At 48.2% G+C, this 25145-nt stretch overlaps 1 protein-coding gene, 1 long non-coding RNA gene, 1 other non-coding gene and 2 pseudogenes across 3 annotated transcripts; all 5 read right to left on the bottom strand.

The window, feature by feature from the left end:
* Positions 1-3641: 3641 nt before the first annotated feature.
* LOC148669757 (5S ribosomal RNA) lies at positions 3642-3760 on the bottom strand (annotated as a pseudogene).
* Positions 3761-4297: 537 nt separating this feature from the next.
* Positions 4298-4406, bottom strand: LOC148669756 (5S ribosomal RNA; annotated as a pseudogene).
* A 537-nt stretch (positions 4407-4943) lies between these two features.
* On the bottom strand, positions 4944-5062 carry LOC148669755 (5S ribosomal RNA). Its single transcript, XR_015938846.1, has one exon. It is a non-coding gene; the product is annotated as a 5S ribosomal RNA (ribosomal RNA).
* A 9093-nt stretch (positions 5063-14155) lies between these two features.
* Positions 14156-14752, bottom strand: LOC148669754 (uncharacterized). The gene is made up of 2 exons (XR_015937062.1): positions 14677-14752; positions 14156-14509 (listed from the first exon to the last, which is right to left on the bottom strand). It is a non-coding gene; the product is annotated as an uncharacterized LOC148669754 (long non-coding RNA).
* An 80-nt stretch (positions 14753-14832) lies between these two features.
* LOC148669753 (zona pellucida sperm-binding protein 3-like) lies at positions 14833-15481 on the bottom strand. Its single transcript, XM_088632674.1, has 3 exons — positions 15314-15481; positions 15125-15242; positions 14833-14926 (listed from the first exon to the last, which is right to left on the bottom strand). Exons 1-3 carry the CDS (start codon positions 15436-15438, stop codon positions 14876-14878), a joined length of 294 nt encoding a protein of 97 aa, XP_088488800.1. The 5' UTR covers positions 15439-15481; the 3' UTR covers positions 14833-14875.
* Positions 15482-25145: the final 9664 nt, after the last annotated feature.

Here is a 25145-nt window from a genome sequence, read left to right as displayed (position 1 = left end):
TCACAACCCGGACTCGTGAAGGTACAGGTCTTCTCCCTTTGTCCGGAGTAAGGTGAGAGGTCACCCCCTCGGGGCGCAGTATCCCCGATGCACCCCCCCACCACCACCCAAAACGACACACACTTCTGTGACGATTGGGAGACCCCGGTTTGACCAGCCCCTGCGGTGGAGGAAACGACCCGCTGGAGAGAATACGCAGACTCCACACAGAAGGGTCACCTCGGCATTTATTCCAACAGCAAAACAACACCAGAGAGAAACGGTCTCCGAAAGATAAGCGCACACCGGGAAAAACACGATGGGGTCATTACAAATGGGAATAGGAGTTCTTTTTTTTAATGTCGCGTTTCTACTTTATTAGAGAGAGGCACTGAACTTTGGGGAACGTGACTTCCACCCAGTATTACTAGTAGGTTGATAAATATAAATGTTCTTTTTCCCCCCGTATGATACCTCGCGAAATATAACGATGGCCAACTCCTTAAGTCGAAATTTAAACCCTTCTCACGCTACAAGACAGTCCGTCAACATCGCCGCGGCCCGAAGCGCGACCTTCGGTATGACGTTGGCCGAAGGGGGTGGGGTAAGTACGTCACAGCCGGGGGAAGCCCCTATCACGTGAGAGGGGTGCGGCGGGCGACGAGCCCCAGGGGGCGAAGAGAAGTTGATTTGCGTGGGGTGTGGAAACACTACACGACCGGGCAAGCGAGCCGTTTTTTTTTTGTTTTGTTTTTTCCAGAACATCAGAACAACCGCAGAGATGACCATCGATCCACCTCCAGACATTTCCTTTTTTGTCCTCTTTGGCCCCCAAAATAAAAAAAAAAACTGGGATCCATCGTGGCGTTGCCAAATTAAAACGTCAACCACTTTTCGGGCTTTCGTGCTGTCCATGATGAAACCGTCATGGTTGTGTAAGCATACGTTACGTCACAGACCGGCGGCGCTCGGACGTGAGGAGTGTCGTTACGTTTTTGAAACGGGCATGTCAGACAAGATCTCTGACAAGATCTCTGAAAAACCCAAACCTGTAAGATTCAATTTCAATTCAGTTTTTTATATAGCGCCTTTCACAACAAGAATGCCCCAAGGCCCCGAACAAAGGAGTTGTTCCACACCCCCGCCACCCTCTGTGTACAGTAGAGCCCCCTGTACTGACTGGAGGAGCTCACCCAGCTGTGTCTGGAGAGAAGCCGGGGTATCGGCTTCAACCACAGGGCTGGGCGGCTTGTTCCCCACCCCCACCCCTTTCAGAAGTGTACAGAAGAGCCTCCTGTCCTGATTCCAGTAGGAAATGTCACCTGGAGGCAACACACCGGCTTCTTTTAACAGATCACCTCGAGAATCAGGAACAACGGAGCTGTGTGCGGACGTCTGTACGGAGGGGTTCAGCACGGGGGGGCTCCGGGCTCGGGTCTGGACCCGGGGGGGGGGGACTGTCTGTGTGGAGTCTGCATGTTCTCCCTGTGTTCTTCGGGTCCAAAGACAGGCTTTTGGGCTAATTGGCTTCTGGGAAAACTGGCCCTGGTGTGTGTGTGTCCTATGATGGAGTGCTGTCCTGTCCAGGGTGTGTGAGTGTGTGTTTGTCCTGTGAGGGACTGGTGTCCTATCCAGGTTGTGTGTGTGTGTGTCCTATGAGGGACTGGTGTCCTGTTCAGGGTGTGTGAGTGTGTGTGTGTGTGTCCTGTGATGGACTGGTGTCCTGTCTAGGGTGTGTGAGTGAGTGTGTGTGTCTGTGTGTCCTGTGATGGACAGATGGTACCAAGCCTGGACACCCATGAGACACTGGCTTCCTCAGAAGACTCTCACGGAGGGCACACTGTCCCTAACCCGGGTTCAGAAGAAACTACCGTGATCTATAATTCCTGCGCCTCGGAAGGGTTTATGACGTCTATGTCCGCCGCCCGCGCCCGTGGACCGGCGGTTTGGCGTCGCGCTCCGCAGCTCGAGCTTCGGTGCGAGGCAGGGCGGGAAGGAGTCGATGTGGCCTCGGCGCCATCTTTGCTGGTGAGTCAATTGTGACCGTTGCGGTACAACAAACCATCAATCAAGCTTTTCCCACCCCGTCCAGTATTTCTGTCTCGGCCCACGTCCCTTACAATCGACAAACTTTAAAAAAAACAGTAGCCCTTCGCAACATTACTCGCCATTGTTTTATTTTAAACGTCCGCTAGATACGCAGGTGGCTCGATACCTGTCTTATCCTCGCCGGCGTCTTTATACCGGCAAGTGAATTTTATTTGGGGTCCCTCAGAATTGTGACAGAAATGTCAGTGAACCACAATAAAAAACGAAACTTTTTTTTAAAGGCGGTGAATGGATTTTTTGAGTAACCGTGTAGCGACTAACGTAAGGAAAAAAAAGTTGTCTTTCCCTACGAAGCCGTTTTGGTACAGGACTTTCTTTAAATATCAGTTGTGCATAGCGTTTTACAAAAAGTTGATGATGATCTTGGAGATAATTGCAAAGGAAAATTGAGATAACTACCAAAACATTACGTGTGAAACGACAGGACAGAACTTTGAACCCACAAAGAAACAAAGGTATGAAATATTGCCTCGTCATGGGGGGTTGATAATTGTAGTAAGTGTTCCTAATTTTCGTAAAGAAATGTATATTATGGGAGTCACACGTGAGATTTAGTGTATATACGTTTCATATTGTGCATATATACGGGGTTAAAAAGTGGAATGAGTATGATTATAAACTCGTGTGTCCTATAATCAGATAATTTTTGAACAAGCTTTGATTAGACAGGTGAAAAACAACATCAGATCCTTTTTTTTAATATATTCTCACGTCTGAATATCAGCTTCTCCCCTCTGGCCAACATTTCAGGGCTCCCAGGTGTAGATCCCAAATTGAAACAAATATTAATTTGTTACCCAGTTAAACAGTTAATAGAAGTGAGTGACCAGGGTAAATAAAGGTGGGTCAGTGTAAACTGTTTATTCTGGACCAGACTTCGTCATGTGTGATATGTCATGACTTCTTATATTAAGTTTTATCTTTATATTTAGTTCTACATGTGTAATAGATGCGATGTGTGTCCATAAAAAGGTTTCTCCAGGGGAAAATCAAGTTCGTTTTAAAACCGTGTTTCCTTTTTAGGGTACGTTTGCATTCCAAGTGTGGGGTTTTTGCCTTTTTATCATATTTTGGGTGTGAATCCGTGGTATTTTTGCTGAGACAAGTTGCCTTTCTTATACGCGGAGGGATCTGCTCGTGAGATGTCCGCTTTGTCCATTTCTAAGCTCAGTATAAGGTGTAGAAAGCATGACTGTCATCATAACCCGCATCTCACCCAGGTGTGGAATAATGTTGTGACTATTGCTTCAGCAATAACATGCTGATTGCATGTTTCTAGATGGGTATAACAGAGATCTCAACTACTGAGGGGCCTTATTAATAAAGTCTCCACAGCCAAAGCGCTGTGTCTCTTTTCAGCTGGCGATAAACCTTTCCTCGATCCTTTGCGGACTTGTAAAACTGTTCCTGATCAGAATAAAAAACGCTCACGCTAATACACAAGCACCCGTGTCTCGCCAAAGCTGACAAATAAACAGACGGACAAGCCGCACTGCACGTGTGAACAGGGGAATGAGCGAGCGAGCGGGGATAGGGCGCCTCCTGCGCTTAAAAGCTTACAGCACCTGGTATTCCCAGGCGGTCTCCCATCCAAGTACTAACCAGACCCATCCCTGTTTAGCTTCCGAGATCAGACGAGATCAGGCGTGCTCAAGGGGGTGTGGCCGTAAGCGAGAGCAAGGCTCGCTGGCACCCTTCTTATTGAGAGGACAGCTCCGTCACCTCTTTTACGACGCTGCTTTTTTTCCCTTGCGTTTTTCTCTTCTTCCCACGTTCTCTCTCTTCACTGCCTTCGTCCCCGCTCTATTTCACTTCAGCCTTTCACTCTTGCTTCCTTCCAATGAGGACGGAGCTGCGGGAGAAAGGGCGCTATAGAGGATCGCTGTGGAGAGCTGCTGCTGTGCTTTGACATCTGAGCTCTGTGGAAAACGATCTCAATACAATTCTGAAAAACGCGACTCTCCGAACGCCAGCCGAACAAGTCTCCACAGCCGAAGCGCTGTGTCTCTTTTCAGCTGGCGATAAACCTTTCCTCGATCCTTTGCGGACTTGTAAAACTGTTCCTGATCAGAATAAAAAACGCTCACGCTAATACACAAGCACCCGTGTCTCGCCAAAGCTGACAAATAAACAGACGGACAAGCCGCACTGCACGTGTGAACAGGGGAATGAGCGAGCGAGCGGGGATAGGGCGCCTCCTGCGCTTAAAAGCTTACAGCACCTGGTATTCCCAGGCGGTCTCCCATCCAAGTACTAACCAGGCCCATCCCTGTTTAGCTTCCGAGATCAGACGTGCTCAAGGGGGTGTGGCCGTAAGCAAGAGCAAGGCTCGCTGGCACCCTTCTTATTGAGAGGACAGCTCCGTCACCTCTTTTACGACGCTGCTTTTTTTCCCTTGCGTTTTTCTCTTCTTCCCACGTTCTCTCTCTTCACAGCCTTCGTCCCCGCTCTATTTCACTTCAGCCTTTCACTCTTGCTTCCTTCCAATGAGGACGGAGCTGCGGGAGAAAGGGCGCTATAGAGGATCGCTGTGGAGAGCTGCTGCTGTGCTTTGACATCTGAGCTCTGTGGAAAACGATCTCAATACAATTCTGAAAAACGCAACTCTCCGAACGCCAGCCGAACAAGTCTCCACAGCCGAAGCGCTGTGTCTCTTTTCAGCTGGCGATAAACCTTTCCAGGATCCTTTGCGGACTTGTTAAACTGTTCATGATCAGAATAAAAAACGCTCACGCTAATACACAAGCACCCGTGTCTCGCCAAAGCTGACAAATAAACAGACGGACAAGCCGCACTGCACGTGTGAACAGGGGAATGAGCGAGCGAGCGGGGATAGGGCGCCTCCTGCGCTTAAAAGCTTACAGCACCTGGTATTCCCAGGCGGTCTCCCATCCAAGTACTAACCAGGCCCATCCCTGTTTAGCTTCCGAGATCAGACGAGATCAGGCGTGCTCAAGGTGGTGTGGCCGTAAGCGAGAGCAAGGCTCGCTGGCACCCTTCTTATTGAGAGGACAGCTCCGTCACCTCTTTTACGACGCTGCTTTTTTTCGCTTGCGTTTTTCTGTTCTTCCCACGTTCTCTCTCTTCACTGCCTTCGTCCCCGCTCTATTTCACTTCAGCCTTTCACTCTTGCTTCCTTCCAATGAGGACGGAGCTGCGGGAGAAAGGGCGCTATAGAGGATCGCTGTGGAGAGCTGCTGCTGTGCTTTGACATCTGAGCTCTGTGCCAAGAGTACAGAGACTCTGCTGAGATCACACTCGCAGTGAGTGACACCGACACTAACCAGCCTCAGGACAGCACTGCTAGAGCACCACAACCCAGACTCAACCACATCACAGCACAGATCAAACAGCAATATCTCACACACTGGGACACACACACACAAACACAACATAAACTGGAATGCTACAGAACCTTAAACAGACAATACACACTAGCTGAATATTTGACCAAAATAAAAAATAAACAGAAACAGACCCTAACGAAGTACAGGCTCAGTGACCACAACCTGGCCATAGAAACTGGGCGACAGAGGCAGACCTGGCTGCCCAGAGAGGACAGGCTGTGCTCCCACTGCCAGCGGGGAGAAATAGAGACAGAGGTGCACTTCCTACTGCACTGTGACAGATACTCTGGGATTAGAGAAACATTCTTCCCGAAATTCAGAAATCTAATCCCAGAGTTCCCACACCTGCCAGAATCACAATGGGTCCCAATCCTACTGGGAGAGGGAGGAGGGAACTCAGTTGATCTGGCAGCCCAGTATGTGATCTCCTGTCACAGCCTGAGGAACAGTGAGTCTGTCTCCCAATAATGCTCCAGCCGCCTACAGTATATGTCAATATTTTATAATATGTCTTTGTTGTAAATGTCTGTAACATGTCTGCTTTACGCAGAGAGTGGCGGGGGTTGGATGTCAAGGCCTGACGATACCGCATTACGCAGAGAGTGGAGGGGTGGGATGTGTGGGCCTGACGACACTGCTTTATGCAGAGAATGGAGGGGTGGGTGTCAGGGCCATACGACACTTCTTTATTCAGAGAGTGGAGGGGGTGGGATGTCAGGGCTAGATGACACTGCTTTACACAGAGAGTGGAGAGGTGGGTGTCAAGGCTATACGACAGTGCTTTCCGCAGAGAGTGGTAGGGGTGTGATGTCAGGGCCATACGACAGTGCTTTACACAGAGAGTGGTGGGGGTGGGATGTCAGGGCCATATGACACTGCTTTACACAGAGAGTGGCGGGGCTAGGATGTCAGGGCCATATGACACTGCTTTACACAGAGAGTGGTGGGGGTGGGATGTCAGGGCTTGACGACACTGCTTTATGCAGAGAGTGGAGGGGTGGGATGTCAGGGCTATACGACAGTGCTTTCGGCAGAGAGTGGTGGGGGTGTGATGTCAGGGCCATACGACACTTCTTTACGCAGGGAGTGGCAGGGATGGGATGTCAGGGCCTGACGATACTACTTTACACAGTTAGTGGTGGGGATGGGATGTCAGGGCCATACGACAATTCTTTACGCAGAGAGTGGCAGGGCTTGACGACACTGCTTTATGCAAAAAATGGAGGGGTGGGTGTCAGGGTTATACCGCAGTGCTTTCCGCAGAGAGTGGTAGGGGTGTGATGTCAGGGCCATACGACAGTGCTTTACACAGAGAGTGGTGGGGGTGGGATGTCAAGGCCATATGACACTGCTTTACACAGAGAGTGGTGGGGATGGGATGTCAGGGCTTGACGACACTGCTTTATGCAGAGAGTGGAGGGGTGGGATGTCAGGGCCTGATGATACTACTTTACACAGTTAGTGGTGGGGGTGGGATGTCAGGGCCATACGACACTTCTTTACGCAGAGAGTGGCAGGGCTTGACGACACTGCTTTATGCAAAAAATGGAGGGGTGGGTGTCAGGGCTATATGACAGTGCTTTCCGCAGAGAGTGGTGGGGGTGTGATGTCAGGGCCATACAGCAGTGCTTTATACAGAGAGTGGCGAGGGTGGGATGTCAGGGCCTGACAACACAGCTTAACGCAGAGAGTGGAGGGGTGGGTCTCAGGGCTATACGGAAGTGCCATACGACACTTCTTTACGCAGGGAGTGGCAGGGGTGGGATGTCAGGGCTTGACGACACTGCTTTATGCAGAGAGTGGAGGGGTGGGTGTCAGGGCTATACGACAGTGCTTAATGCAGAGAGTGGAGGGTTGGGTGTCAGGGCTATACGACAGTGCTTTCCGCAGAGAGTGGTGGGGGTGTGATGTCAGGGCCATACGACACTTCTTTACGCAGGGAGTGGCAGGGGTGGGATGTCAGGGCCTGAAGATACTGCTTTTCGCAGAGAGCGGAGGAGGTGGGATACGACCTCTCAGTGGGGCCAGCAGGGGGCACTCACCCTGCGGTCTGTGTGGGTCTTAATGCCCTAGTGTAGTGACGGGGGACACGATCTGGCCCACCAGCGACGAGCAGGTTACCAGATCTAGACAAAGGGGGCAACTCTTAGTCGTATGAGCTTAGTCACACATCGCAGCGATTAAAAAAACAAAACAAACATATTATGTCTGTTACTAACGACTTTTTTTTCCTACATTGAAAGTCTCTTTCCCTGGTGATTTTCTAGCGCGACTGGGGCTCTTCATTTCTTCTCGGTGTCTCATCGCGGGCGGATTTGAAACAGACCACAGAAGGTGGTCACACACTATATTATTATTGAGAGACAGGCTCACTGTACCTCAGGCTGGGACAGTAGATCACACTGTATTATTATTCTTAATATTATTGAGAGTCTGGCTCACTGTTCCCCAGGCTGGGACAGGAGATCCCACACTGTATTATTATTATTGAGAGACAGGCTTACTCTCTGTTACTCAAGCTGAGACAGGGCATCACATACTGTATTATTATTGATTGACAGGCTCACTGTTCCTCAGGCTGGGACAGGAGATCACACACTGTATTATTATTATTGAGAGACAAGCTCACTGTCTGTTCCTCAGGCTGGGACAGAGGATCACACACTGTATTATTATTATTTAGAGACAGGCTCACTGTCTGTTCCTCAGAGTTGGACAGGAGATCCCACACTGAATTATTATTATAGAGAGACAGGCTCACTGTATGTTCCCCAGGCTGAGTCAGGAGCTCACGCAGTATTATTATAATTATTGAGAGACAGTCACACTGTCTGTTCCTCAGTCTGGGACAGGAGATCACACACTGTATTATTATTATTGAGAGACAGGCTCACTGTCTGTTCCCCAGGCTGGGACAGGAGATAACACTGTATTATTATTGAGAGACAAACTCACTGTCTGTTCCTCAGGCTGGGACAGTAGATCACACTGTATTATTATTATTTAGAGTCAGACTCACTGTCTTTTTCTCGGTCTGGGACAGATGGTCACACACTGTATTATTATTGAGACAGGCTCACTGTCTGTTCCTCAATCTGGGACAGTAGATCACATTGTATTATTATTTTTATTAATATTATTGAGAGTCTGGCACACTGTTCCCCAGGCTGGGACATGAGATCCCACACTGTATTATTATTATTTTGAGACAAGCTCACTGTTCCTCAGGCTGGGACAGGAGATGACACACTGTATTATTATTATTGATTGACAGGCTCACTGTTCCTCAGGCTGGGACAGGAGATCACACACTGTATTATTATTATTGAGAGACAAGCTCACTGTCTGTTCCTCAGGCTGGGACAGAGGATCACACACTGTATTATTATTATTTAGAGACAGGCTCACTGTCTGTTCCTCAGAGTTGGACAGGAGATCCCACACTGAATTATTATTATAGAGAGACAGGCTCACTGTATGTTCCCCAGGCTGAGTCAGGAGCTCACGCAGTATTATTATAATTATTGAGAGACAGTCACACTGTCTGTTCCTCAGTCTGGGACAGGAGATCCCACACTGTATTATTATTATTTTGAGACAGGCTCACTGTTTGTTCCTCAGGCTGGGACAGGAGATCACACACTGTATTATTATTATTGAGAGAGAGGCTCACTGTCTGTTCATCAGACTGGGACAGGAGATCCCACACTGAATTATTATTGATTGACAGGCTCATTGATCCTCAGGCTGGGACAGGAGATCAGACACTGTATTATTATTGAGACAGGCTCACTGTCTGTTCCTCAATCTGGGACAGTAGATCACATTGTATTATTATTAATAATATTATTGAGAGTCTGGCACACTGTTCCCCAGGCTGGGACAGGAGATCCCACACTGTATTATTATTATTGAGAGACAGGCTCACTGTCTGTTTCTCAGGCTGGGACAGGAGATCACACATTGGCTTGTTATTGAGAGGCAGGCTCACTGTCTGTTCCTCAGGCTGGGACAGGAGATCACACGCTGTATTATTATTATTGAGAGACAGGCTCACTGTCTGTTTCTCAGGCTGGGACAGGAGATCACATACTGTATTATTATTATTGACAGATAGGCTGACTGTCTGTTCCTCAGAATGGGACAGGAGATCAAACACTGTATTACTATTATTGACAGATAGGCTCACTGTCTGTTCCTCAGGCTAGGGTAGGATATCACACACTGTATTATTATTATTGAGAGAGAGGCTCACTGTCTGTTCCTCAGGCTGGGACAGGAGTTCAAATTGTATTATTATTATTATTGAGAGACAAGCTCACTGTTTCTCAGGCTGGGACAGGAAATGACACACTGTATTATTATGATTGAGAGACAAGCTCACTGTTCCCCAGGCTGGGACAGGAGGTCATACTCTGTATTATTATTATTGAGAGACAGGCTCACTGTCTGTTCCTCAGGCTGGGACAGGAGATCACACACTGTATTATTATGATTGAGAGACAAGCTCACTGTTCCCCAGGCTGGGACAGGAGGTCATACTCTGTATTATTATTATTGAGAGACAGACTCACTGTCTGTTCCTCAGGCTGGGACAGGAGATCACAAACTGTATTATTATTATAGAGAGACCTGCTGTTTCCTGACTGTTCCTTAGGCTGGGACAGCAGATCATAATCTGCTTTATTATTATTGAGAGACTGGCTCACTCCTGTCTGTTCCTCAGGTCGGGAAAGGAGATCACACACTGTATTATTATTATTGAGAGACGGGCTCACTGTCTGTTCCTCTGACTGGGGCAGGAAATGACACACTGTATAATTAGTATTGAGAGACAGGCTCAGTGTTCCCCAGGCTGAGACAGGAGATCACACACTGTATTATTATTATTGAGTATCTGGTTCACTGTTCCCCAGGCTGGGACAGGAAATCACACACTGTATTATTATTATTGAGAGACAGGCTCACTGTCTGTTCCTCAGGCTGGGGCAGGATATCACACACTGTATTATTAGTATTGAGAGACAGCCTCAGTGTTCCCCAGGCTTGGACAGGAGATCACACACTGTATTATTAGTATTGAGATACAGACTCACTGTCTGTTCCTCCTGCTGGGACTGGAGATCACACACTGTTCTATTATTACTGAGGGACATGCTCACTGTTTGTCCTTCAGACTGGGACAGGACATTCCACACTACGTTATCATTATTGAGAGACAGGCTCGCTGTCTGTTCCTCAGGCTAGTACAGGAGATCACGCACTGTATTATTATTATTTAGATACAGGCTCACTGTGTGTTCCTCTGGCTGGGACAGTAGATCACACTGCATTATAATTATTGAGAGGCTGACACACTGTTTCCCAGGCTGGGACAGGAGATCCCACACTGTATTATTATTGAGAGACAGGCTCACTGTCTGTTCCTCTGGCTGGGGCAGGGAATCACACACTGTATTATTAGTATTATTAAGAGACAGGCTCGCTGTCTGCTCTTCAGGCTGGGACAGGATATCACACACTGTTGTAGTGTTCTCTCACGAAGCACCAGTTCTGTAGGGGTTTGGGCATTTACTGGGACAATTATTTTTGTGGCAGTAAATCACAAAATTGATTATTTTATGGTCTTAGAATCCAACCATGCGATATAACTCAAACAACGCACACACAGGTACTAATACATGAGGATACATTTGTTAATATATAGAATATGCATGCAAACCTAACAGATCTTATCGTAAGGGTTATCAGAATTCATTCAGTTACAAAGAGTTACACATATCAAGAAGACATAAGTTCGGTATATCATTCATTTAGACCGTTTCGTAATTGAACTTGTTTACAACTTCTACATGAGATACTCAAAACAAGTACATAACCCTTAGGAATTAAATTGATATCAACTGGTTGGGAGCAGTAATGCAATAAGGTTGAATACTCACTGCCGGTGGCCCCCTTTTCTCACCGTTTCCGTAGTGCAGCGGTTATCACGTTTGCCTCACACGCGAAAAATCCCCGGTTCGAAACCGGATGGGAACAGCCTCTTTTTGTACGCTCCTGTACTTCACAGAGGTCTTGAGCGACCGGTCATTTGTTCCCAATGTATTTCCGGTGCCTTTGTGCACTCTTGTACCAAACGCACGTTCCTTCTGTACGCGGAGCCGATCATTTGCAATTGGGCTGTGCCGACAGACCAGGACGAGCTCTGTCGGCTCAAAAGCAGCGCAGGACCTGCAAAAACAACAGAAAGATTAGCATCCAGCGGGGGCCTCTTAGTGAGCCCAAGAGCTCATCAAGAATCGGCTCCAGCAACAGGGCTGGGCGCATTGTTCCATTCTCCGCCCACTCTCGGTGTAAACAAGTCCCTCCTGTTCCTGCTTGAAATGCACTTTCCTGCGTTTGCTTTGGTGTAACTGGCTTCCCCTGCATGGGCGAATGTGAAGATCCTTAGTAAGTCATTGAAGAAAACCGAGAAGAGGTCGGAGTGGCCTCTGTCGTTCATCAACTATCCAGTCAGGCATACTCCTCTGTAAAGCGCCGTTCGTTCACATCGATTAGCTTTCTTTGCCTTCATTCGTGCGAGTAGTAGAAGCAGACGCCCCTATTATGCCGTGACCCGGATTCGAACCGGGGTTGTTGCGGCCACAACGCAAAGTACTGCCCACTATACGATCACAGCGAGTTACCGAGACACACGCGGCAGGGCGGAAAGGGCTGTGCTCTCTTCGTGTGACATAATTCGGAAAAGTCCTGACGTTGCATTTCAACTGAGCCCCAGTATACATCGACCCTTCGACACTGAGTGACAACTCTCTTGCGTGTTTTCTCATATTTATGTAGTTTGCTTGGTGGCGCAGTCGTCGTGCACAAAGAACGCTTTGAAAAGCGTCAAAAGCAAGTCATTCCAAGTTAGTCGTTTGTGTTTTCCGTTCAGACGCGAAATGCTGAAATAATCTCTTGGCTCCTCGGTTGTCATTTCTGCTACATAGAGGAATCACAGCACGCGTGTTAAAAGAAGACTGTGATATTCGGTGCGTCTTGGATTAGACGAGATTAAAGAGTGAGTAGTTTTGTTTTTCTGTGATGTAATGGGACCAATGAAGAATGTGGCATTCAGACTAATGTGGAGTATTTGTTTCCTTAGGGAAATTGCCACTACCATATACTGGGGCATTAGGACCCATATGGACCGCAGGGTGAGCGCCCAGCGACAGAAACCAGACGGTACCGTGTGTCGGGCTCGGCCGCGTGCAGGACAATGACTTCACTTAAATGTTTAACTGATAAAACCCAAATGAACCAAACCTGTATAAATTAGTGGTGGAAAGGAGTCTTCTTATATAGCAAAAGGTCTCTGATCCTTTGGTAAGAACGATGGGTATATAACCCATTGTCCTCAATATTAGAAATGAATCCTTGAGCACTGCTGTTGTACCAACGGTCCATAAAAGCCTAACATTACCCTTTCTTGCATAAATTGTAGAACATGCCGTCACATTTCAGTTGCACCTCAGTAGCAGTTTGATCTATTATCACCCTTACTCCCCCCCTCATAACCATCGCTCTTCTTATTCTGGTCTCCTAACTGTCCCCCAAGCCCGTCTACACTGTATGAGTGACAAGGCCTTCTCCTGTTATGCCCCCAAGCTCTGGAACTCTCTCCCCAAGGATACCAGAGTCACCTTCCCTAAACTCCTTCAAATTCAGACTCAACACCTTGTTCTGTAGAAGAGCCTTTACTGAACTGGTTCCATTCTTTACCCCTCTGCTTCTACTTTCCTTAGTACCACCATCCATGGTCTCCTCTGTCTATTGGAACTGTTTTATCCTGTGTATTCTTATTGTAATTATGTCAAGTACTTTGAGAAGCCACCTTTGGAACCATTATATAAAATAGTTTATCCTAAATCCTTGAAGCTTTAATAGGGCAGTGCAGTAGGGCTAAAAATTGACAGTGTTAGTGGGCCAGCAGAATTTGTGCAAATTATAGGTAGTCACAAAGGAAGACTAGGATTCACTTGAAATCCATGACACGGGACACTGAAACAGTGGAGAGGCTTTGTGTAGTAAGCGTTCAGTCTCAATCTACACAGTCTGTGCTGCTGGTAGAGGTGGTTGTGAACACCTGTCTTCCCAGTCAAGTGCTGGGATCTCCAGTCTCAATCCTAATACTTCTCATGACTGTCCAATACCACTGCTGTGAAACCAACGCCCATAATACAAGACCTCCGAGATTCTAACTGTACCATTATTCACTGATGTTTGTGCACCAGTATTGTTCCTTTGCTAAGGAAGGGAAGGCCTACTTTACACCAAGCCCCTGTTGACAATTCCTTCCTTGTGTTTATTTTAGACAGTTTGTGCAGCCCAGAATAGGACACCAGATCTCACTCTTACTGGGTACTACAGTAGCAACTCACACTCCATAAGCACTACCCCTCTCGGAAATGGGAGGATTTCCAGTATATTGAACACCTCTGTCTCTCCCCCAGTAAAAAAAGGCACACTGCCCTGCTCAAAGAATTATGCAGCCATCTTCCCCCAGTACAATGCTTTATTACTCCAGACATTTTCAGTCCTCATTGGCAGCAATACAAGAAGCATTCTTGAAAGGGGAACCCCCCCACAAATACTTCCATTGATTAATGGGTCTCACTTCCCTTGAATTCCTCCATACCATTTAAACCTATAAACCATAAAGAAACAAGGGCAGGCAGAAGGGTCTTTCACAGCTTTATTGAGATGTTGCCATTACAAGGCAAGTGGAGGCAGGAGAGTCACAAGGGCCAGGCTGGAGCCTTCATTCAGGCACCTGGGGAGGAAGAAGGAGAACAATCCAGCTACACTGCAGGACACCCACCCCTACAGGAGCTCCTCCTGCCAGACCCTACCTGTCCACTGGCCAACATCTCCAAAGTCCTCTGCTCCCTCCACATCCTCACTGGTGCTCTCAGCATCTTCACTGGAGATCGGAGGGTCTCCCTCCTCATCCTCAGTCCAGTCAGCTCCCACATCCAGAGGAGCTTCTACTGGTGCCACAGCCACCCGACTGCTGGTCACCAGGCTCCTGGTACCTGTGGACAAGTAACACCCAGGAGTGAGGGATCTGCTACACCCAGAGACCCACAGTCTACTCATCTACACAGTCCCTTTGTCCAGCACAGGATCATTCCTCAGTTGTCCAAGCATGGTTGTCTCTTGGGCAGAGATGCATCCACAAGGGATAGAGAACCAGACCCACCTTCATTCCGACTGCCAGCACACCTGGACTCACAGCAGGCACAGACCTCATGGTCACCATACAGCTCCTCCCACCTGGAGGAGAGGAGGACAGGTGAGGCCTCCACCTGGCATGTCCCAGAGCACCCTCAGCAGGCTCCTTGCAGAAGTACCTCTTCGCCTCCCTGTTGTAGGTGCAGGACTTGGTCCCTGGTGTTGCTTTAGCAGGAGCCACAGCCATGACAGTGCATGTACAGCTCAGTCACTTCATGCTGCAAGAGGGAAGGTCACAGCATTAAGGGATCAAGGCCAATAGAGGGACAGAGAAGGACCTTCTGCCATCAGTGAAGGCAAGCTGGCAGCTCTAGGCACTACAGCTGCCACAGTCTGGTTCACATCTAGATCATGGATGGAAAAGCAGACAATGGATCAGTAGAGCAAGAAGGCTGAGCAGCCTTTGAGAGCAGTACCTTCCTGGACAGCTTCTTCTGGAAGAGGAAGGCATCAATCGTGAAGCGGAGCACATCCTTCTGCTTGGACGGGACAAACCTGGACAGGCAGCCATCTGCCTTGCTGTCCACCATGCACCTGGGGACAAGGATGAACCCCTGCAGGCTCTCGGGGCTCCTGCCCACCTCTCCTTCCAGAAGGGGCCGTACCCCAAGTTATCGATCACAGGGAAACGGGGCTTCGAGTGCTGGTCCGGTTTCTCGGTTACGCAACACGAGTGGATGTACAGCCTCTGCTCCGCTGTGGCAAAGTAGGCAGTGGCCTGGAAGTACATGGGCTGACCCAGGAAGTACTCATCCTTAGGAGAGAGCCGGACACAGTGGGCTGGAGAGAGAGAGGCAGCATTACACCTGCACACAGCACCCCCTGCTGGCAGGAGGAGCTATCGCTCAAGGAGCTTACAGTTGGTGGTGAGCAGGACAAAGCTGTGCTTGTTTTTCAGGTCCTTCTCCTGGCCCACGTGGGGACATAGCCACCCTTGTAGGAGTAGTGGAACCTGCAGGACAGAGGAGATGAGGGGCTTCTGGACACTTTCCCAGCGGCTTCTCAGCAGCAGCAGAGCCCTGCCTACCTGTTGTAGGAGCACTTGACCGGCACAGAGAAGGGAATGAAGTGATGCACAGGCGCACTGGAGGAGGGCGGGGCATAGCGGAGAGTGTTGGAGTACACCAGGCGGCCCTGGACAACCTGCAAGGTCACAGAGGAAGGGGTATTCCCAGGAAAGGCAACCCCGACACTAGCCCTACAGTTCACATCGATACATTGCCTGTAAATGAAGACCCGCTTACCGATCGCACGGTACCGCACTCGTGAAGCCCGTAGATGAAGTAGAAGTAATGGCGTGTGGTTCGGCTGACGCTGCAGTTGCCCAAGGTCACCTCCGATGGCCGACAGCTGAAGCCGAACAGGAGCCGACTGACCCCCACGTACATCGAGAGCTGCCGCCCTCGCTGGGGAGGAAACAGGACGCTCTTGATGAAGGCGGGTAAGGGGCGGCTGCCGGCTTCATCTTCTCCTTGTCAAAGTAGGGCGAGTACGCGTCTCTGGACACGGGAAGGCGGCGAAAGTCGGGAGCCAAGGACTGCGAGTCGTTCTCGCTTGCAGACAGGTCTTCGGAGGGCGCATCTGCCAGGTTCAAGTCCTCCAACTGGGCTGCATCTTCAGGAGCCGGGAGGTCGGCCTGGAGCGCCAATTCCCGAGAGTCCCAGCCAGCCGGCCCGGCGGAGACCAGTGCGGGGAGCCCGGCCCCTGCGCACAGGCACAGCACAAAGAGAAACGAGCGCATCGCCAAATTAACGTCCCGCTTAATTGCTACAGGAGTAAAATAAGTAAACCACACAACCGTGTTGAAGCAAGAAAGCATAAAGTGTGAACGCGGTGACTAGGTTTTTATACTGGCAGGACCTACTACCGCACACCTGGTCACACTACCGCTCAATCAACACAATCAATTACACACAGAGACCCGGATTGTTCTCAGCGTCTAATTAGAACCTGCTTCCAGTCTGAGGCGGGACTCCGTGAAGCCGCCTGAACACTTTCCCGTGTGTATCTGACCTCAGCGGAGGAGTTCCACGCAATTTCGACAGAATTAAATCACCCACACGTGTAAAATTTGCTCAGATTAATTTATTGTTCTATTAGTTTCTAATTTCCGAGGAAAGTGTGTTAAACTCGCTGTCAGACAGAGTACGGAACATGCGACACGTCCGTCCACACTTTCCTTTATCGAGGGGGCTGTTCTATCAACACGTACCGCAATGAAAATAATTTTACTATTTTTCATGTGTAATTGCATATCATATTAAAATGTGTAATACAAGCATTTCTTTGCTTCCCAGTAAAGAAATACTGATCAGCTTTTGACATGATCTGATAATAATTTGTCTGATTTTCCAGAGATTGCTTTTGCTTCGCAGTACTGAGAACCTATGGAAGCCCGTTTCCGCCAGGGAGTAAAAAAAACGCACTATGGTATCTCAGAATTGTGACTTAGAATCATAGAATTGCGACCTAAAAACTCAGAATTTTGACTTTATCTCTCACATTTGCGACTTCGAAATAGCCCATATTTCATTGTCTGTCCTTTTGTTATTGTAACGGATTCGGGTTCTAGGGCTTGTGCCCTCGCCGCTCCCACCCTACTTCGTGCCTCAAACCCCGTATTGGCTCAAACCCAGGTCTTGCTGGCTAGAACCCGAATCCGTTACAATAACAAAAGGACAGACAATGAAATATGGGCTATTTCGAAGTTGCAAATGTGAGATATAAAGTCGGAGTTGTGAGTTACTAAGTCGCAATTCTGAGTTACTTAGCCGGAATTCTGCGAAACCATAGCGCGTTTTTTTGTAACTCCCTGGCGGAAACGGGCTTTCATACATTTCAAGTAGTCTGATCAGTGCAGGACAAGTTAATGTAGAATCATTACTATGTGTGTCTCTTGTTTGTATATAAATGAATGTCTTTGACAACTTAATGTTAGTTTTTAATTTAGTTTTACGATGTAGGTCATGCGTTAACATATGCACGAGCATACGAAATGTCTCACTCCTGATTCAGCTCATGCTCCATAGGAGAGAAGAGATTCCTCCTGCTTTTCGTACAATCATATCAGAACAGAAGCCCGTATCGCCCAGCTCTGATTCAAGAGCGACTCGCATCTTCAGCCCTTTTTTTATTCGTGATCCTTATTTTCTTTAGTTATGATCAATATTGAACTTTTTCTAAATAAAACGACAATAATCAAACATGCAGGCAGACTTTTAAAAAGTATTAGGAGCTGACAGGGTGCCCCTTTGGAATAGTTGTCAGAAAATGTGAGAAAAGGAAAGGTACGTAAGCTCTCACACACAGCATTAGAGATTGGCATCTGATGAAAAAAACAACTACCTGTCTCCCCAGCATTTAAAGGTGCTGTTGTTTTGATTTTACATATTGTTAGCATTTTAATGAATTGTTAAAAGATTGATACACAAATCGCTAAATAAGAAAACGTAAAAACCCTAGCTGTAAGCAATTGGCCATTCATATTCCTGAATTTTAAATCCCTGTGTTTTTCTGTATCCGAATGCCTGGTGCAGCTAATTTGAAAGCAGAGTCTACCATTTACTGTATTGCAGAAGCATATTGTTGCCACCAAGGAAAAAAAAATCCTGAGTTTACAGGAGTAAAGGAGGAAACAAATGCAAACACCGTTTAGAAAAAACACACACGTCTCAGGCCTTAACCATGACAAGAATGGAATTTGAACCTAGATGAGCAGAGCACAATGGATTAGCAATCCAAAAACTCCTGACTCCTGTTTAATTTTCTTTTCGCTTGCTCGATTTGTAGTACGCTCCTCAATCCTTACAACCGATAAACAAAACGGCTTCATGTGCCACAGCATTCTGCTGCAGGTACGGGTTGCACCGTGTATTAGGCGAACCCGAATTAAATATTTCAAATATGTGAAGAATTTCATGAAAAAGATCACAGCCAATGTCAGCAAATCGGAGCCTGTAGGCAGCTTCAACAGAACAAAACGATCTGAAGCCGCAATTCTTTCATAGAGTGTATTGTGACACTCTAACCACACTGTTGCTATTACTGCTACTTCTGCTGCCGTTGGTTAAAACTCTACTCAGCGGGCAAGTAAAGGTGTACAAGGAATAGACTACTTTGAGCCGTCCAAATTCCATTATGTGAATTTAAGCTTTTTTTTAATTAATAATAGCATTAGTAATACAATGCGTGCTCAGAAATGTTACTTATTAGCTTATGAAGCAACAGTGTTTCGACAATTTGCGGTCTTCAAAAAGTAAACGCTGAAGTTTTTATACTTCCTTGTGAGCAGATCACCTTTGATTTAGAAAAGGAAAACTTACTCCCCTGTTGCTTTCATTGCAATATCTGAATCGAGACCCAAGCGCTAAGAAAGCTGAATAACGCAAAAGACATATTCCCGATTTTAATTTAGATACACATTTTCTAATGCAGCTTTCATTACAAGACAGTCTATTTCTCGAAAGCGTGTTATGTAAAAAAGAGAAAAACGAAAATATATGCGACCCACTATGCCTTCCTCCAAATCTTTTTCTAGATCTCTTCGTCATACCTTCTCTTCCTCCCTGGGCCACTTGCCCGCTTCTCTCACTAAACCAGCATTCCGTCTCTTTACAGCTATCTGTTCCAAGACCAGGCTTTCTAACCACCTTCTATTCCTTTACAGATGTCGTCGACATAATATCATCCCTAAAGGATTTCGCCTTAAATTTAATACCTTTTCTTTTGACTCTGATACCACCCAGAGTAACACTCAGAGACTTCTAAAACAATTTTCTAGGAAACTAATGCTCTCTACCATTTTCTCCCTCAAAAAACAGATTATCCTTTCCGACAACAACATCAAAGAGGCTAAGGAATTTCTACGGCTGACAGCTCCACATCATCTTCCCTTCATAACTAACCTCATTAGATCTCTCAACTCTAAACTCTACCAGTTTCTCACTACAGAGAAGGACAAAAAACTCAGTCATCTTCTACAGAAGAAAACCATCAACACCCCGAACACCCTCACCAACCCTAACCTTGTTGTCACCATACCTTCTGACCTTTCCCTTTCACAGGATGAGCGATCCCTCCTCAGCAAAGGGCTCAGTTTTGTACCAGTTCCCAGGAAACTGGACATCACCCAGACCAATGTCGACCTTAACCGCTTTTACCGCAGGATCCGTCTCAGAGCACATTTTGCCGACAATTTCTCTTCACAGGCAGCTGATAACAACCCGGTTATTGATGTCATTAACAACATTAATCCCAAACAGAGCTGTTGGACTCCCTCCTCTGGCCGTTTTCCACCAGTTGATTATTTCATCAACCAATGCACTAATCAAGCTCCCAAGGCACTCCGTATACCCAGTAAACATAGGTCTAACCTCACCCAAGGAGAAAATCAGGCGCTCCAGTCTCTCCGCAACAGGGATGATATTGTCATCAAACCAGCGGACAAAGGAGGTGCTGTTGTGGTGTGGCGTAAGGATCTATATATCTTTGAAGCCTCTAGACAACTAACTGACACTTCTGCCTACCTCCCTCTCCAACAGGACCCTACCACTGACTACCAAAAGGAAGTGGTTTCCACCATTTCCCTTTTTATCAGCAGTAACGAGCTCCCCCAGGAGGCGAACCGGCTCATCATGGAACATCCACAGGTATCTCAATTATACCTCCTCCCCAAAATCCACAAACCGGACACCCCTGGACGTCCCATCGTATCAGCATGTAACTGTCCAACTACTTACATCTCAGCCTTTCTCGACAGCCTCATGAGACCGCTGGTTGAAGATCTTCCCTCATACATCAAAGACACCAACCACGCGCTCCAACTTTTTAATGATTTCCAATTTCAGGGTACCGAATGCTACATTTTTACCATGGACATCACATCTCTGTACACCGTCATTCCCCATAATGACGGCCTTACAGCCCTCAAGCACACGCTGGACAAACGCACAGTGCTTGATCCACCCACCCACACCCTGGTACGCCGTGCAGAATTGGTCCTCACACTGAACGCATTCTCTTTCAATAATCTTTTTTACCAACAGGTCAGTGGAGTTGCCATGGGCACCAGAATGGGACCCAGCTATGCCAACATTTTTGTCAGCTGGGTAGAAGAACGCTTCTTCGCTTCCTACACTGGCTATGTCCCTGACCTCTACAAGCGATATATTGATGACTGCGTCGGTGCCGCCACATGCTCCAACGATCAGCTTGAGTTCTTCCTGCACCATTTCACCAACTTCCACCCGTCCCTCAAATATACGGTTAACATATCTTCCACCACTCTTCCGTTTCTAGACATCCACTTGTCTATCAACTACCCCCGACTGTCCACTTCAGTTTATTACAAACCCACGGATTCACACAGCTACCTCCTGTACAGCTAATTTCACCCCAACCACACTAAAAACTCTCTTCCTTTTTCACAATTCCTTAGGTTACGACGATTATGCAGCAACGACATCGACTTCGAGAACCAAGCCCTCGAAATGTACTCATTTTTCATCAACAGAGGATACCCCAGCAGTGTGATTGACAAGGCCCTTGCCCGAGCCAAAAACACCCCCCGGACCATCAACCCGATCAGGAACTCCCGCCGTAAAAACTGCATTCCTTTGGTGCTTCCTTACCACCCTAAAACACTTCCTATCCCCAGGACCATTAACCAGAACTTTTCCATCGTACAGGATGATCCCTCCATTGGGGCCCTCTTTTCTGATCGCCCTATCATCTCATATCGCCGACCACCTAATCTGCGTAACCTCCTTGTTCACAGCTCCCTTGACCGCCCTCAACAACCATGTAACCCTGTCTGTAGATGGCTCTGTACTTGAGCTCCAATCAAAATTGAAAAACCTTGGGGTTATATTCGATTCTGGCTTAACATTCGACCCACATGTACAGCATACTGTCAAAACATCTTTTTTTCACCTTAGAAATATCGCAAGACTACGCCCTATGCTATCATTAACTGTGGCTGAAAAGCTGATCAACATATTTGTATTCTCTCGAATTGACTACTGCAATGCTCTGCTCCCTGGGGTATCTAAATCTACTCTGAACAAGCTGCAGTATGTCCAAAATTCAGCAGCCAGAATCCTGACCAGGTCTAGTGCAAGTGTTCACATTACTCCTATCCTGGAGTCCTTGCACTGGCTTCCGGTCAAATTCCGCGTAGACTTTAAAATCCTCATGCTCACCTACAAGGCTTTACATGGCTTGGCACCTCAATACCTGTCTGAACTTTTATCGCCCTACTCCCCACCTCGCAACCTCCGCTCTTCAAATTCTGCCCTCCTTACTGTCCCCCAAGCCCGTCTACATTGTATGGGCGACAGGGCCTTCTCCTGCTATGCCCCCAAGCTCTGGAACTCTTTGCCCAAGGATATTAGAGAGTCACCTTCTCTAAACTCCTTCAAATCCAGACTCAAAACCCTCCTTTTCAGAAAAGCCTTTACTTAACTGGTTCCATTCTTCACCCCTCTGCTCTTCTTAATACCATCTTCCACGGTCTCCTCTATTGTTATTGTTGTATTGTTGTAATTATAATTGTGTCCTGTCTTGTGAAATTTTCTTATTTATTGTTGTAGTCTTCTTATTTATTGTTATTGTCATCCTGTAAAGCGCTTTGAGAAGCCACCTTTAAAGGCGCTATATAAAATAAACTTTATTATTATTATTATTATTATTATCCACACCAGGCACTTTCCCTTGCAACAGAGCTCGCTGTATCACCTGCAAGTACACAGCCACCACCACACTCATTCAAGGCCCCTCAGGACAATTTCCGGATCACCCAGACAGCATCTTGTACCTCCAGCAACCTTATTTACTGTATCTCTTGCAGTAAATGCCCAGCCATCTACATTGGAGAAACAGGAAGGAGACTCGAAGACCGCTTCAGAGAACATGTCAGGGCTGTGAAGATTAAAGATCTCTCCAAGCCCATTGTTTCTCATTTCACCTCTGACGGCCACAACCACTCTAATCTCTCTGTATGTGTTCTCAAAGACAGTTTTCAGAAACTCATACATCAGAAAGACCACCGAAACTAAAATTATTCTGCAGCTAGGATCACACATTCTCCCTTCCCTTAACGACAGACTACTGTTCTTTTAAATTTTCTCCATTCATTGGAAGTTTCATTTCACACCTCTCTGCACCCAATCTGACTTCAAACCTCTTGATTGGCCTCTCTTTCTGTCCCCTGCTCCCGCCTCTCACTCCTCCTCTCTCCCAGCCTTTGTTCTCCCGCTACTTTACCTTTGCCTACTGCCCTGTCTCTCTCACACCTGAAGAAGGCTCCACGGCCGAAACGTTGTGTTCTCTTTCTTCTTTTTTTCAGCATGGAATAAACCTATTACTTGACACTGATTTATGCAGAGAGTAGCGGGGGTGGGATGTCAGGGCCATACGACAATTCTTTACGTAGAGAGTGGCAGGCGTGCAATGTCAGGGCCTGACAACACTGCTTAACGCAGAGAGTGGAGGGGTGGGTCTCAGGGCCATATGACAGTGCTTAACGCAGTGAGTGGCAAGGCTGGGATGTCAGGGCTATACGACAGTGCTTTACGCAGAGTGGAGGGGGCGGGATGTCAGGGCCTGACAACACTGCTTAACGCAGAGAGTGGAGGGGTGGGTGTCAGGGCCATATGACAGTGCTTTAGGCAGAAGGTGGCTGTCAGGGCCTGATGAGACTGCTTTATGCAGAGAGTGGAGGGGTGGGTGTCAGGGCCATACAACAGGGGTTAACGCAGAGAGTGGCGGGGGTGGGATGTCAGGGCCTGACAGCACTGCTTAACGCAGAGAGAGGCGGGTTTGGGATGTCAGGGCATGAAGACACTGGTTTATGCAGAGAATGGAGGGGTGGGTGTCAGGGCCATACGACACTTCTTTTCGCAGAGAGTGGCGGGGTTGGGATGTCAGAGCCTGACAGCACTGCTTAATGTAGAGTGTGGAGGGGTGGGTGTCAGGGCCATACGACAATTCCTTACGCAGAGAGTGGCGGGGTTGGGATGTCAGAGCCTGACAGCACTGCTTAATGCAGAGAGTGGAGGGGTGAGTGTCAGGGCCTGACGATACTGCTTTACGCAGATAGTGGCGGGGGTGGGATGTCAGGGCCTGACCATACTGCTTTACGCAGAGAGTGGCGGGGGTGGGATGTCAGGGCCTGACGATACTGCTTTACGCAGATAGTGGCGGGGGTGGGATGTCAGGGCCTGACGATACTGCTTTACGCAGAGATTGGCGGGGGTGGGATGTCAGGGCCTGACGATACTGCTTTACGCAGATAGTGGAGGGTGTGGGATGTCAGGGTTTGACAACACTGCTTTGTGCAGAGTGTGCGGGGGTGGGTGTCAGGGCTATACGACAGGGGTTAACGCAGAGAGTGGCGGGGGTGGGAAGTCAGGGCCTGACGATACTGCTTTACGCAGAGAGTGGCGGGGGAGGGATGTCAGGGCATGAAGACACTGGTTTATGCAGAGAATGGAGGGGTGGGTATCAGGGCCATATGACACTTCTTTTCGCAGAGAGTGGCAGAGGTGGGATGTCAGGGCCTGACGATACTGCTTTACACAGATAGTGGCGGGGGTGGGATGTCAGGGCTTGAGGACACTGCTTTATGCAGAGAGTGGAGGGGTGGGTGTCAGGGCCATACGACAATTCTTTACGCAGAGAGTGGCGGGGTTGGGATGTCAGAGCCTGACAGCACTGCTTAATGCAGAGAGTGGAGGGGTTGGTATCAGGGCCATACGACACTGCTTTATGCAGAGAGTGGAGGGGTGGGTGTCAGGGCCATACGACAGTGCTTTACACAGAGAGTGGCGGGGTTGGGATGTCAGGGCCTCACGAGACTGCATTATGCAGAGAGTTGAGGGGTGGGTGTCAGGGCCATGCGACACATCTTTACGCAGAGAGTGGCAGGGGTGGGATGTCAGGGCCATACGACAGTGCTTAACGCAGTGAGCGACGAGGCTGGGATGTCAGGGCCTGACCATACTGCTTTATGCAGAGATTGACGGGGGTGGGATGTCGGGGCCATACGAAAGTGCTTAACGCAGATAGTGGAGGGTGTGGGATGTCAGGGCTTAACAACACTGCTTTATGCAGAGAGTGGAGGGGTGGGTGTCAGGGCCATACGACAGTGCTTAACGCAGTGAGCGGCGAGGCTGGGATGTCAGGGCCATACGACAGTGCTTTACGCAGAGAGTGTAGGGGGTGGGATGTCAGGGCCTGACAACACTGCTTAACGTAGAGAGTGGAGGGGTGTGTCAGGGCCATATGACAGTGCTTTAGGCAGAGAGTGGCGTGGGTGGGATGTCAGGGCCTGACCATACTCCTTTACGAAGAGAGTGGCGGGGGTTGGATGTCAGGGCCTGACGAGACTGCTTTACGCAGAGAGTGACAGGGGTGGGATGTCAGGGCCCGACGATACTG

The sequence above is a fragment of the Lepisosteus platostomus genome, chromosome 5, assembly GCF_059453375.1.
Source record: "Lepisosteus platostomus isolate fLepPlt1 chromosome 5, fLepPlt1.hap1, whole genome shotgun sequence".
Lineage (NCBI taxonomy): Eukaryota > Metazoa > Chordata > Actinopteri > Semionotiformes > Lepisosteidae > Lepisosteus > Lepisosteus platostomus.
This window is presented reverse-complemented; position numbering and strand designations above follow the sequence as displayed.